General features: G+C 43.2%; 1 protein-coding gene across 1 annotated transcript; it reads right to left on the bottom strand.

Moving 5' to 3' along the window:
- Window positions 1–222: 222 nt before the first annotated feature.
- LOC110485992 (nucleolar protein 11-like) lies at window positions 223–12,953 on the bottom strand. Its single transcript, XM_021557262.2, has 18 exons — window positions 12,768–12,953; window positions 12,210–12,323; window positions 12,016–12,072; window positions 11,618–11,766; window positions 9,498–9,555; window positions 9,184–9,325; window positions 8,352–8,552; window positions 7,984–8,060; window positions 7,719–7,842; window positions 7,274–7,368; window positions 7,101–7,166; window positions 6,734–6,918; window positions 3,262–3,387; window positions 2,617–2,847; window positions 2,156–2,234; window positions 1,803–1,895; window positions 1,594–1,701; window positions 223–1,034 (listed from the first exon to the last, which is right to left on the bottom strand). Exons 1-18 carry the CDS (start codon window positions 12,912–12,914, stop codon window positions 921–923), a joined length of 2,166 nt encoding a protein of 721 aa, XP_021412937.2. The 5' UTR covers window positions 12,915–12,953; the 3' UTR covers window positions 223–920.
- Window positions 12,954–14,798: the final 1,845 nt, after the last annotated feature.

Below are 14,798 nucleotides of genomic sequence, written 5' to 3'. Positions count from 1 at the left end.
GAGATCTTATCTGACTGGATAATTTTTTTAAATATATATATATATATATATGCTACCCCCACTTTTAAAATCTAACTTGTGCCCCTCCCTGCCAGCAAGAATGGCTGAAATCCACTAATTTGAAGGGGTGTCCACAATACTTTTGTATATGGTACAATGTACCATGTTATCTTACCTTAGACATACATATAACCATTCATGATGGGACAAAAACAAGGGTCATTTTGTGCATAGGGTATTTTTAATACAAATACTGTCATATGAATTCAGAATTGACTTTGTTAGAATGCAACACAAAATGTATCTATAGAAAACATGGTGCTACACTACAATGTGATTGGGAGATGTACAGTTATTCACAGTCCAAATAGCCTTCAGGAAATACAACATTTAACCACAAGATTGTCAACCATATGGAAGGTTGATTCCCATTTTTAGACATGTCAGTATTTTGTATATTCCTATAAAGGGGCAGTATGTTACATAGGTTAAAAATATCGATGCCATGTTGCAATATCATGGGACTATATTGTTTACATAATTCATATTAGCAAATATTTCTACCACACATGCCCTCAGATTATACAAACAAATCACATGGCTATAGGGACCGAGGCCTCGGCAATGCCACAGCTCAGAACTAGAAAATAATTTGCTCTACATACCTGAAAATCTACTAGACTGATCCCAGATCTGTTTGGGCGCTGCACAGCCAACTCCTATGCTCATCGATGAAAGCACAAGCAGATCTGGGACCAGTGTAGGCATCTACAGTACGTAGGTATGATACAGCAGTTGAACCATGGCCCTTTTGGTAGTGGACCAAATACAAAGTGGAACACAACGATGCAACTGACCAAGAGAAATGGGGAGAGAAGGTCAACGGCAAAATTTGATTGGAAATAATCTGTAAATATGGCCTAAAACAGCTCAATGACTTCTATGGAGTACTGGCTGATGTCCTTGGACAGCTTCATTTTGTGGAGCTCTTGAAGGCTGCTCTCAATCTTCCCCAGTTCAGAGAATAGTTTCACCTGGAATGGGTAGATGGGGATAGACGTTAAATGAAACCTTATAACAAAGAACCATAGACAGCATGGGCGTCGGCGAGATGAAGTAGATGCAAAGTAAATTGCAGTAGCGTGTCCATTTCCGCAACAAATAAGAGCGTTGAAGCGCGTGTGTAAACTCCTCAGCTGGGTTGGTCACGTAGCTAGCCCGTTTTAGAAGCGTGGAGCGAACCAGTGCACATGCGCAGATACTCTGTGTGTCAGCAAAGTCTTGGATCGAGCTCATCCTAATATCGTCGATGTAGCAACGTGAAAATAAGAATTTGTTCTTAACTGACTTGCCTAGTTAAATAAAAGGTTAAAAAAATAATAATTAAAAAAAAAAATGCAGAGTCTACCGTTGTGAAGTTCTGACACAAAACGGCTAGCATTTATAATTGCAACACTTGCTTTTCCAGTTTGAACCACTGGAGATGTAAACATTACTCCCTGGGTGCCTCAACGGGTTTTATTCTCACGGAAATAAAAACACATTATGACAAAAATGCTAAAATATAATGTGGACCAAAGAGAAAGCATATACCTGGGACTTGACAAAGCTTTGGAGATTAGACAACAATCCTTTGGCATCAGGAGCCATGACCAAGACTGTGAAATGAGCATCCAACAACAAGCACACCCAGTCAATGATCTAGAAAGGGAAATTCAGAACACACACATTAAGTTAAATGCTATAAAATGTCATTATATGCATTCACCTCTTGTATTACTTTCATGCTTCCATGTACCAACCTGTGTCATCGTGGGCGATCTCAAACCTGCCGTTTGTGTGTAGACGTCTTGGGAATATTTCAAATAGACAAACTGGAGGTACTGAAGAAAGAGCTAGGAGAGGAAAGGAAACAGAAGGATGCAACCATCAGTCTTTCAATGCATCCTCATAGCTAACTGCAATTAATAAATTGGTAGTAAATAGAAGAAAAAAAACAGGTCAATTCAGGAAGTAAACAAATATTCACATTTTACTGTTCTTCAACGAGGAAGACTGGAAATTGAATTTTACTTCCTGAATCAACTTGAATGAAATGGAATTGATCCCAACGATGGCATATTGTCAAGGAGATGGGACACAGGTATCTACTCACAATAACCTGCTGAGTGTCGAGGTCCTTCAGGTGGGGGAGCAGGAAGTTGTCACTGTACGGCGTCTGCAGGACCTCATTACTATGGCAGCACAGTTAAGTTATAACACCTCCACACAGGTTTAAGAGTCATTTCTATGGACTGCTGCTGTATATTAGCGCAAGGTAAACATTATGGTGCATTGCAGCCGACTGTTGACAATGAAATGTGCCATTGTTATTTCATTTAATCTATCCCTATTAAATGAACAATTCAACGAAACAACCAATTCAACAAACCTATAGTGAGAGGATAAAGTAACAGCCTTGTGTTGGTTCAATCCCTCTGACTAGTGATGATTCTGTGTGCCAATGTATGTCTATCAAATACACTGTTCAATCAATAATAACATAAGCAGATATTACTGTAGTCTTGCAATGGAATAGTGTTTAGGGAGATGGTTGTCCAGACTACAAAAGGATACAGTAGCACAGCCTTGTGTAGACCCACGGGGCAGGCCTCTAGCTGCAGTGTGTGGTTCTTCTTATCCTGGGGAGGTTTGGGCTGGTGGTTGGCGTCACAGCTGTCCTCCTCAAACAGAGGAGGGCTGAAACCGTTCTGTTGGCCCCCCCGGGCCCCCGCCGCCACCAGGCCCTCCATGAAGGACACACTGTCCGGCTCCAGACTGACCATCTCCACGTCGCCGTCTGGCACACTTGAGGAGGGAGAGTGACACACGGCCGTTACAACAACAATCCTGACTTCAGGCTATTTATATGAGTTGACAAACTATTGTATTTGCAGGAACAAGACTTGGAAGCATTGGAAATGGTTCAAACGAAACAAGTTGTAGAATTAAAGCACTTCAAAATAAGCATCATTTAAAAGCAACACACAGCCACAAAGAGACCGCTTGGTTTACAATGTGGTGGAAAAAATATGCATTGTACACAATGAATAGAAACTTCAACCATCAAAAGAGAGGACAACAATTAGGCCAACAAATACATAACCAAGCTCCTGCACTGGTAGGAAGCACTAGCCTGAGCTTCACCAGAATTAATGTTATTCACAACGTATAGGTTGTCACAAAAGACGCCCCCCCCATACACTATCGAGTTAGACTGACCTGATGAAGGTTTTGAGACAGGCACACGTGACCACCTCAGGGATGTCTGGGAAGAGCTGCAGGCACAGCTGACACAGGAAGTAGTCCTTGTGCTCCAGGGACAGCAGCAGGAGGCCGGGACACACGCTGCAGAAAGACACACAGAACAGGTCAGAACCAAACCAAGGGACTCAACAACAGTCTGTGTGAAAATACTAGTATCCTTTCCTTCATTGCTACTGATGGGTGCGGAAACTGGATAGGTACCCACCCACCACAATGTCTTCACCTATCATCATTCGAGACCACCTAAAGCGAGACCGATTCAAGTCCAAGCCCAGAGAAAAAAAATACCAAAACCGGATTGGGGGGGGGGGGGGGGGCGACTTTGTCAAGACTGAGACCGGGAGGGTGACAAGCGGTCTGAGTCAAGACCGAGCCACAAAAAAGTCAAATTCAAGACCATGATTGTAATTGTCAAATCACCACCATAATAAAAGCTCAACATGTCCAGTATTTCTGTGTTCATATTTCAGAACAACATATGGATTCTTTATACATTCAGATGTTAAAAAATGCATGCTGAGGGAATAGAGCCACTCAAGAAATTATTACTAACTCAAACACAGTGGGGAACAACGGACCTACACCAAAGGATTTATAAAATAATTACAACAGTAATTCTAATTACATTATTCTTTTCAGTGATGTTCTGATTTAATCTCTTCAGCTTTTGTTTGAATGGAAAGGTTAACACTGAAGAGAGAGAAAAAAGATCCAATCATGATTTTTAGTTTTTGTGGTCTCTGGGGAGATAAATCTAGCTAAGACGAGCCATTGGCTAGGCCATCAAACTAGATAGAAGGCATCTGCCATTCAACTGTATTAGGGGCAACATTTTGGAGTGACAGTTTAATCAACCAACCAACTTTTGACGTAATAGGTGGTACCATTGACAAAAAAAACATATGGTAACTTCTGCCTTCGCAAAGGCCAACTGTTCACGGTACAATAATGAGCAGTAGTTTTCCCACGGTACAATAAGGAACAGTAGTTTTCCCACGGTACAATAAGGAGCAGTAGTTTTCCCACGGTACAATAAGGAGCAGTAGTTTTCCCACGGTACAATAAGGAGCAGTAGTTTTCCCACGGTACAATAAGGAGCAGTAGTTTTCCCACGGTACAATAAGGAGCAGTAGTTTTCCCACGGTACAATAAGGAGCAGTAGTTTTCCCACGGTACAATAAGGAGCAGTAGTTTTCCCACGGTACAATAAGGAGCAGTAGTTTTCCCACGGTACAATAAGGAGCAGTAGTTTTCCCACAGTACAATAAGGAGCAGTAGTTTTCCCACGGTACAATAAGGAGCAGTAGATTTCCCACTGTACAATAAGGAGCAGTAGTTTTCCCACAGTACAATAAGGAGCAGTAGTTTTCCCACGGTACAATAAGGAGCAGTAGTTTTCCCACTGTACAATAAGGAGCAGTAGATTTCCCACGGTACAATAAGGAGCAGTAGTTTTCCCACGGTACAATAAGGAGCAGTAGATTTCCCACTGTACAATAAGGAGCAGTAGTTTTCCCACAGTACAATAAGGAGCAGTAGTTTTCCCACGGTACAATAAGGAGCAGTAGTTTTCCCACAGTACAATAAGGAGCAGTAGTTTTCCCACGGTACAATAAGGAGCAGTAGATTTCCCACAGTACAATAAGGAGCAGTAGTTTTCCCACAGTACAATAAGGAGCAGTAGTTTTCCCACAGTACAATAAGGAGCAGTAGTTTTCCCACAGTACAATAAGGAGCAGTAGTTTTCCCACAGTACAATAAGGAGCAGTAGTTTTCCCACGGTACAATAAGGAGCAGTAGATTTCCCACTGTACAATAAGGAGCAGTAGTTTTCCCACTGTACAATAAGGAGCAGTAGTTTTCCCACTGTACAATAAGGAGCAGTAGTTTTCCCACTGTACAATAAGGAGCAGTAGTTTTCCCACTGTACAATAAGGAGCAGTAGTTTTCCCACGGTACAATAAGGAGCAGTAGTTTTCCCACGGTACAATAAGGAGCAGTAGTTTTCCCACGGTACAATAAGGAGCAGTAGTTTTCCCACGGTACAATAAGGAGCAGTAGTTTTCCCACGGTACAATAAGGAGCAGTAGTTTTCCCACGGTACAATAAGGAGCAGTAGTTTTCCCACGGTACAATAAGGAGCAGTAGTTTTCCCACGGTACAATAAGGAGCAGTAGTTTTCCCACTGTACAATAAGGAGCAGTAGTTTTCCCACAGTACAATAAGGAGCAGTAGTTTTCCCACAGTACAATAAGGAGCAGTAGTTTTCCCACTGTACAATAAGGAGCAGTATTTTTCCCACAGTACAATAAGGAGCAGTAGTTTTCCCACTGTACAATAAGGAGCAGTAGTTTTCCCACAGTACAATAAGGAGCAGTAGTTTTCCCACTGTACAATAAGGAGCAGTAATTTTCCCACGGTACAATAAGGAGCAGTAGTTTTCCCACTGTACAATAAGGAGCAGTAGTTTTCCCACAGTACAATAAGGAGCAGTAGTTTTCCCACTGTACAATAAGGAGCAGTAATTTTCCCACGGTACAATAAGGAGCAGTAGTTTTCCCACTGTACAATAAGGAGCAGTAGTTTTCCCACGGTCTAGCTAGCCATCTTCTGTTGTAGACTAGTTGCAGAGGCTGCAGCAAGTGTTATCAAAGAGGATGTTGTTCCTAATTTGTTAGCTTCTCCCTTTTCAAGAATAACTTTCAACAAGAAGATAAGTCGTATGTACATCCACTACACTACTTTGCACCAGTGGGGATTAAGGGAGTACACGCAATGGCCATAAAAAAATAAAAGTGCTTATATGGCATAAAGAGACACTCTTTTACAAAGAGCGCACTCTCCTACGTGTGCTGGTATTACGGTTGTTTACCTTTCAGCATCATTAAGCTGGTCTCACATACTGAAGACCAATAGGTTCACCACTGTACTAACCTGTCACACACTGAAGGCCTAGAGGTTCATCACTGGGCAAACACGGCTATAATAGATATAAAGACTTCAGGTATTAATGTTTCAAGAAAGGAGTGTATATATTTGGCCTGGCGAAGCAGTTTTATGTGCTTACTGGATAGATGCGTATCATTCTGACTTTTTTTTACTCCGCTGATCTCAGGAAGAAATGACGAGTCTCAATGTCCGAGACCGAGTCAAGACCGAGTGCAAATGTATCCGACAAAGAGACACTCAAAGGGTGGTCTCAAGTACTTCAACACTGATGCCTTGCTAGATCGGTGAGGATGGAAGCAAGACACACACCCCAACTTGCATAACAAGTGGATGGCACCAACACTACCACGAGCTGATGACCCTGTTCACATTCACTTTCCATGCACCCAACATAGCCCATCATCCTGATAACCTCCCTGTCCAAAGGACCGATACTACCGTGCCGTAGGAGGTCCAGTCAACTCAATGCCACCCTCACCTGTGGCAAAGAAACTGTGTTTGCACCAGCTGTGCCAGGGCCACGGGAGTGTAGAAGGCTGTCTCGGCCTGGCTTCGGGCCACCAGGTGGCAGGCCAGCTGGCCCACCGAGAGCTGCAGGTCCTGGGCATCGCCTCTGGAGACCAGGACCTCCACCTCCCTCTGGACCTCATCCACTGGACCAGTCTGGTGGGGTTGAGGTTGAACACAGTTAACACCCAACTTAACATTTCCTTGAGAACAATTACATTTGATAGAAATACGCGATGAAAGGGACAGGTCATTTGTCATTCACTCAACGTACAACATCAATACCTGTTTGAGACTATCAAAACAGAAGAGCAAAATGAATAGCGGATCTAAAATACCTTGATAAGCTCCAGTACTTGGTCCACTGTGAGGGCTTGCGCTGATTGGCTCTTCCGGCTCAGCTTCTGTACAGGGGAGGACCAATAAGAACAGGTGAAATTAACATGAATCCATTCCGGTGGTAAAGTACTTGGGTTAGGATCAATCAATTCTGGAAGGCAGGTTAACTTACACTCTTCCTGGTCTCCACTATTTTGGTGGGCCCCTGTGGCTGATCCCCATGGAGTAGGGTGTTCCAAGAGGGCACAGCCACCGACGATTTGGATACTACAAAGCCGCAAATTAAATAAAATCCAATTCACTAAACTGTTTGTTTAAGATGACATTTCAAGGGATGCTATTCAGATGCAATTTCAAAACAGTAATGTACAGATTCAGTACATTAGATAGGTGAGGGAAAGGTGAGGGAAAGGTATGCAATGCCGTGTAAACAGGAGTGATATAGCTTCATCTTAAATGGCTTCCTATTCACTACTTTTGAGCAGGAACACTAGGACTTGTATTAAAAGCAGTGCACTGTATAGGGAATTAGGGTGTCGTTTTAGATTCAACCAGGCACTGTCAGGGACGACTAACGCCACTCGGGTGACTGTTTTACTGAGGAAGTGCCGCGTTACCTGCGATCCCAGTGTGTCGTAGTTTCCCCAGGGCCGAGGCCAGAGACGACTTCTGACACTCGTAGGGAATGATGGAGAGGGCCTTGCCATGAGGGACAAACAGCTTTCCCAAATAACACCAGACCTGAGGGGAAATGAAGGAATGATCATTGATATAAATAGGAGTGAAGTGGGTCTTTAGTACAAGATACAAGCATAGAGTCATTTGGTTGAACTTTGTGGGGCAAAAAAAAAAAACGAAACTCCAATTTCTGAGTATTCCTACCTGTCCATGGATTCTTCCCGCCATCTCCTTACCAGCCTGAAGAGTCTGGAAATTAGTATTCCAGATGCAGAGGAAATCTGAAATTGAAAAAAAAAAGAATGAAAAGGATCGGATGGATGTCAGCAGTGTGGTGAAAGCTCCCGAGCAAACACAGGGAAGATATCACCATGTTGTTTACACGCGACAAATCAGAACTTTGAAAAGTAAGTATCTAGGGGGTTGATGCTGGATTGGGCGAATGTGTGTGGAAATCATGATTCAATCAGTTCATGAAGTAAACTACAACTCCACTTTTCCGCATGAGGAAAATTGACATTTCTGTTGAGCTCCTGAAATGACACGGCATTGATCTCAACCCTGATATTTACCTTTGCCAGTTCTGGCGGAGGGATGGGGCACCCCCACCACAGCCACATGAGCTTCGTCCAGGGCTACTGCCGAGGCAGCTCCCAGCTCTCCCTCCCCCACGGGCAGCCTCAGGCGCAGGCTGCGAGGCAGGTCCTGCACCCCCTCCAGCCCCACATACCCCCGCGCCGCCACCACACTCTGGTACACACAGCCGTTAGGGTCTGGAGAGAGTGAGATAGACGACAGAGATGCAAGCCAGGTCAATCATAGCCTTATGTCATCAGCACATCACTGAGAGCGCAAGTTTCTCATTAAAAAACTAAATGCTATCATGAGGCTGTAGCTACGATGTCCGACAACTGCGTTTCATTGTTTGTTAAGTGCTTCATTGATATCAAATGCAGTACCATTTCAACAGTATGCTAATTATCTGAGGGGGGAAAAAACACCATTAAAGCTGTAATATGTAACTTTTTGGGCTACTCGATCAAACTCACATAGAAATGAGAGTTATAGATCTGTCACGCCTTTGAAAGCAAGTCTAAGTGGTACATATGTTCTATTTCTATGCCTTCGGTTCTTAAGTTTAGTTTCCCCGTCTTTTACTTTCGGTTTTGCACACCAGTTTCAAACAGCTGAAAATACAAGATTTTTGGTTATTGAAAAGATATTTCACTGCATTTGAGATGGTACGTTGATTCTCTACACATCGCTTGTTTTGTCACAAACTGAAAATAGGCTAACTATTAGAATGTTAACCAGGAAATGCCAGAACGATTTCTGCATAATGCACATTACTACTTGGACATTTCTAACACATTACTTTGGCAGGGAAGTGATGGCCGTACTCACACAGGTAGAGCAGGTTGAGGTGTTTGTCCCGGAGAGAGGCAGAGAAACTCAATGGGGAAGCTCCAGAGTCTTCTCTCTCCAGCCTATACTTCTGTAGGGTGTTGGGGTTGAGCCTCTGCACATAAAGGCAGCACTCCCCGTTCTGTGACGGACAACAGGGAAGCTGTGTTAAAGACGACATTGTGGCACAGAATTCATACTTGCACAAAACATTGCGTGCTGCAGATGGCACTGCGTTTATGCCTGCAGGTGGCAGGTCACCGAGTACACGGCTATTCAGCGTACTGGTGTACCGCAAGGAAAGGATATTCTACCTGCTCTGTCGTGAAGAGGACAAAGTGCTGTTCCTCTGCCACGATGCTGGCGCTCCACCTAGGGGGTAACATGAGGACATTGTCAACTGTGTGCATCTCACAAAAAAAAACAGTTGTTTACTCAAATGAGCCAAGTATTGACAGCAATGTGGACAGAATTATCATAGTCGCTGACTCACTGTAAATAAATATGGGTGCAAGTTTAAAAAAAACAATGTTCAGTTGATGGGGCGGCAGGGAAGCCTAGTGGTTAGAGCGTTGGACTAGTAACCGAAAGGTTGCAAGTTCAAATCCCCAAGCTGTCGTTCTGCCCCTGAACAGGCAGTTAACCCACTGTTCCTAGGCCGTCATTGAAAATAAACATTTGTTCTTAACTGACTTGCCTAGTTAAATAAAAAAAGGTTAAAATAAAACAATTAAATGTCGGAAGTTTTACATACACCTTAGCCAAATACATTTCAAATCAGCTTTTCACAATTCCTGACATTTAATCCTAGTAAAAATTCCCTGTTTTAGGTCAGTTAGGATTACCACTTTATTTTTAAGAATGTGAAATGTCAGAATAATAGGAGAGAGAATGATTTATTTCAGCTTTTATTTCTTTCATCACATTCCCAGTGGTTCAGAAGTTTACATACACTCAATTAGTATTTGGTAGCATTGCCTTTCAATTGTTTAACTTGGGTCAAACGTTTTGGGTAGCCTCCCACAAGCTTGCCACAATAAGTTGGGTGAATGTTGGCCCATTCCTCCTGACAAAGCTGGTGTAACTGAGTCAGGTTTGTAGGCCTCCTTGCTCGCACACGCTTTTTCAGTTCTGCCCACACATTTTCTATAGGATTGAGGCCAAGGCTTTGTGATGGCCACTCCAATACCTTGACTTTGTTGTCCTTAAGCCATTTTGCCACAACTTTGGAAGTATGCTTGGGTTCATTGTCCATTTGGAAGACCCATTTGCAACCAAGCTTTAACTTCCTGACTGATGTCTTGAGATGTTGCATCAATATATCCAAATAATTTTCCTACCTCATGATGCCATCTATTTTGTGAAGTGCACCAGTCCCTCTGCAGCAAAGCACTCTCACAACATGATGCTGCCACCCCCGTGCTTCACGGTTGGGATGGTGTTCTTTGGCTTGCAGGCCTCCCCCTTTTTCCTCCAAACATAACAGCGGTCATCATGACCAAACAGTGGTATTTTTATTTCATCAGAGCAGAAGACATTTCTCCAAAAACGACCATCTTTGTCCCCATGTGCAGTTGCAAACCGTAGTCTGGCTTTTTTATGGCGGTTTTGGAGCAGTGACTTCTTCCTTGCTGAGCGACATTTCAGGTTTTGTCAATATAGGACTCGTTTTACTGTGGATATAGATACTTTTGTACCCGTTTCCTCCAGCATCTTCACAAGGTCCTTTGCTGTTGTTCTGGGATTGATTTGCACCATCTCCAGGAGACAGAACGCGTCTCCTTCCTGAGCCGTATGACGGCTGCGTGGTACCATGGTGTTTATACTAGCGTACTATTGTTTGTACAGATGAACGTGGTACCTTCAGGCATTTGGAAATTGATCCTAAGAATGAACCAGACTTGTGGAGGTCTACAAATTTCTTTCTGGGGTCTTGGCTGAATTCTTTTGATTTTCCCATGATGTCAAGCAAAGAGGCACTGAGTTTGAAGGTAGGCCTTGAAATACATCCACAGGTACACCTCCAATTGACTCAAATGATGTCAATTAGCCTATCAGAAGCTTCTAAAGCCATGACATCATTTTCTGGAATTTTCCAAGCTGTTTAAAGGCACAGTCAACTTAGTGTATGTAAACTTCTGACCCACTGGAATTGTGCCAAATAATCTGTCTGTAAAAAAATGCACAAAGTAGATGTCCTAACCGACTTGCCATAACTATAGTTTGTTAACAAGAAATTTGTGGAGTGGTTGAAAAATGAGTTTTAATGACTCCAACCTAAGTGGATGTAAACTTCCGACTTCAACTGTATATATTTTTATATCCATATCGTATTTATATCCAATACGCCAACCAGCCTCTATAGTGGTGGGACTAAAGCCAACCAACCCGAAGGTTACGGATCACTAATCCAGACTGGTGTCCATTGTCTGACCTTATGACCTCCTCCTCTGACAGGACATCCTCTATGGGCTGTTGGGGGGCGGAGAGGAGGGAGTCCAGGAATCTGACTGCGCCTCTCTGAAAAAGCACCACAGGCTCTCCCCCTGGGGCAGAGTGGACCCGCCATACATCAGCAGTCACCTAAGAGACATGCAGACACAGAGCTAGTTAAGAACGATAACTGCGAGACATCGCGAAATGACCGCAAAGCCAGAGGAAAGCCTGAGATAAAAAAGGAAATGGCATAATTTGATTCAATTATGGTACAATGACTTCTCACAGGCACAGTTCGTGTTACTGTGCAATTAGCAGAGTATGTCACCATATTGACAAAGTCAAAGCAGAGGAGGTTGAAATTGTATGCGTGTGTGAGAGGGAGCTCAAACTTACAGTTGCTTTAAATGCTTTGTCTAAATTGAGGTCTTCATCTTTCCAAACTCTGATGACCTAGTGAGTAAACATTTATTGACCATGAACAACATGAAGACAACCACTTTATTTAAAGAATCAAGTCCAATTGTCAAGTCCAGATGTTTTAAATGTGTTCAGTTTCTATGTTGGTGGAAAGTGTACACAAGTGTCACCTTGTTGTCGGAGACCACTACATACTCCTTGGTCTGAAAGTTGAACACTGCAGGACAAGTCAACAACTGTCCCTGTTTCACCGTCCAGCTGCCCAAAGGCTTCTGGTCTGAAACCTGTCAACACAGCACCTCATAAGTAAACAACACATGCATTTTACAACACAAACACAACCTTTTGTCATATTATTGCGGTAAGTAACGTTCATATTCAAATACAAGACTTGTGTGACTACCTTTTTGACAGTGGCACCAACTTCAGCTAACCAAACAAACCCACGCCAAGCAGCTATCTAGTAGTACTGTTCTCATTGAAAGAAAAGTACGTGTGCTAACGTCCACCTATGTGCATGTCGATTGATTCAAGGAAACCGTCTGCATACGCAATGTGTTGCTAGGTAGTTGATGAACATCATTGCAATACTGGTAAGAGAGGGATAAATTGTTATATGTAGCTAGCTATATTTTGAAACGCTTCGGATCCCCCCACTTCAATGGACACGAGTGTCCCATCAGCTGAGCTGGTTCAACATTTCAGCCACGTATTTTGGTCCACATTACCTTGTATAAAGTGACAGATCTCGTGGAATCGGTGACGACGGCATGGTCACTGTCTTCATCCAGTTCAATTCCCTGAATTGGCGAATCTGAAGCATTTTGAGTTTGTACAAGTCCGCACAACGTGAATCCCTCACACAGCGTCGCCATGCTGGATGAAGAAAATGAAAAGAGCAAACCTCGCGAGACTTACCCACTGCTACCATAGAGTGTTGTGTTTGAAAATGGGAAACTGCAGTAAAATAAGACAGCGCCCCCCTGTGACTAGGTTATGGTATTTCATATTGAGTGTGGTAATGTTATGTGGTGCCTGTAGCGTTCAGTGACCCTGTGGGTAAATATTCAATATACACTATATACAGTGGGGCAAAAAAAGTATTTAGTCAGCCACCAATTGTGCAAGTTCTCCCACTTAAAAAGATGAGAAGCCTGTAATTTTCATCATAGGTACACTTCAACTATGACAGACAAAATTAGAAAAAATAAGTATTTGGTCACCAACAAACAAGCAAGATTTCTGGCTCTCACAGACCTGTAACTTCTTCTTTAAGAGGCTCCTCTGTCCTCCACTCGTTACCTGTATTAATGGCACCGGCATTATTAGGAAATGGAAGACATACAAGACCACTGATAATCTCCCTCGATCTTGGGCTCCACGCAAGATCTCACCCTGTGGAGTCAAAATGATCACAAGAACGGTGAGCAAAAATCCCAGAACCACACGGGGGTTCCTAGTGAATGACCTGCAGAGAGCTGGGACCAAAGTAACAAAGCCTACCATCAGTAACACACTACGCCGCCAGGGACTCAAATCCTGCAGTGCCAGACGTCCCCCCCTGCTTAAGCCAGTACATGTCCAGGCCCGTCTGAAGTTTGCTAGAGAGCATTTGGATGATCCAGAAGAAGATTGGAAGAATGTCATATGGTCAGATGAAACCAAAATATAACTTTTTGGTAAAAACTCAACTCGTCGTGTTTGGAGGACAAAGAATGCTGAGTTGCATCCAAAGAACACCATACCTACTGTGAAGCATGGGGGTGGAAACATCATGCTTTGGGGCTGTTTTTCTGCAAAGGGACCAGGACGACTGATCCGTGTAAAGGAAAGAATGAATGGGGCCATGTATCGTGAGATTTTGAGTGAAAACCTCCTTCCATCAGCAAGGGCATTGAAGATGAAACGTGGCTGGTACTTCAGCATGACAATGATCCCAAACACCCCGCCCGGGAAACGAAGGAGTGGCTTCGTAAGAAGCATTTCAAGCTCCTAGTGGCCTAGCCAGTCTCCAGATCTCAACCCAATAGAAAATATTTTGGAGGGAGTTGAAAGTCTGTGTTGCCCAGCAACAGCCCCAAAACATCACTGCTCTAGAGGAGATCTGCATGGAGGAATGGGCCAAAATACCAGCAACAGTGTGTGAAAACCTTATGAAGACTTACAGAAAACGTTTGACCTCTGTCATTGCCAACAAAGGGTATATAACAAAGTATTGAGAAACTTTTGTTATTGACCAAATACTTATTTTCCACCATAATTTGCAAATAAATTCATTAAAAATCCTACAATGTGATTTTCTGGATTTTTTTCCCTCATTTTGTCTGTCATAGTTGAAGTGTACCTATGATGAAAATTACAGGCCTCTCTCATCTTTAAGTGGGAGAACTTGCACAATTGGTGGCTGACTAAATAGTTTTTGCCCCACATACATAGGGTATGTGGACACCTCTTCAAATTAACGGATTCGTCTATTTCAGCCACATGTATGAAGTCGGGCACACAGCCATGCAATCATAGACAAACATTAGCAGAAGAATGGCCGTACTGAAGAGCTCACTGACTTTCAATGTGGCACCATCATAGGATGCCACCTTTCCAACAAGTCAGTTCATAACATTTCTGCTATGCTAGAGCTGCCCCGGTCAACTGAAAATGCTATTATTGTGAAGTGGAAATGCCTAGGTGCAACAACGGCTCAGCCGCGAAGTGGTAGGCCACACAAGCTCACAGAATGGGACAGCAGAGTGCTGAAACAC

Source organism: Oncorhynchus mykiss, chromosome 13 (genome assembly GCF_013265735.2).
Source record: "Oncorhynchus mykiss isolate Arlee chromosome 13, USDA_OmykA_1.1, whole genome shotgun sequence".
In the NCBI taxonomy this organism is placed as follows: domain Eukaryota; kingdom Metazoa; phylum Chordata; class Actinopteri; order Salmoniformes; family Salmonidae; genus Oncorhynchus; species Oncorhynchus mykiss.
Note: the sequence above shows the minus strand (reverse complement) of the source record. Positions and strands in the feature narration are given on the sequence as shown.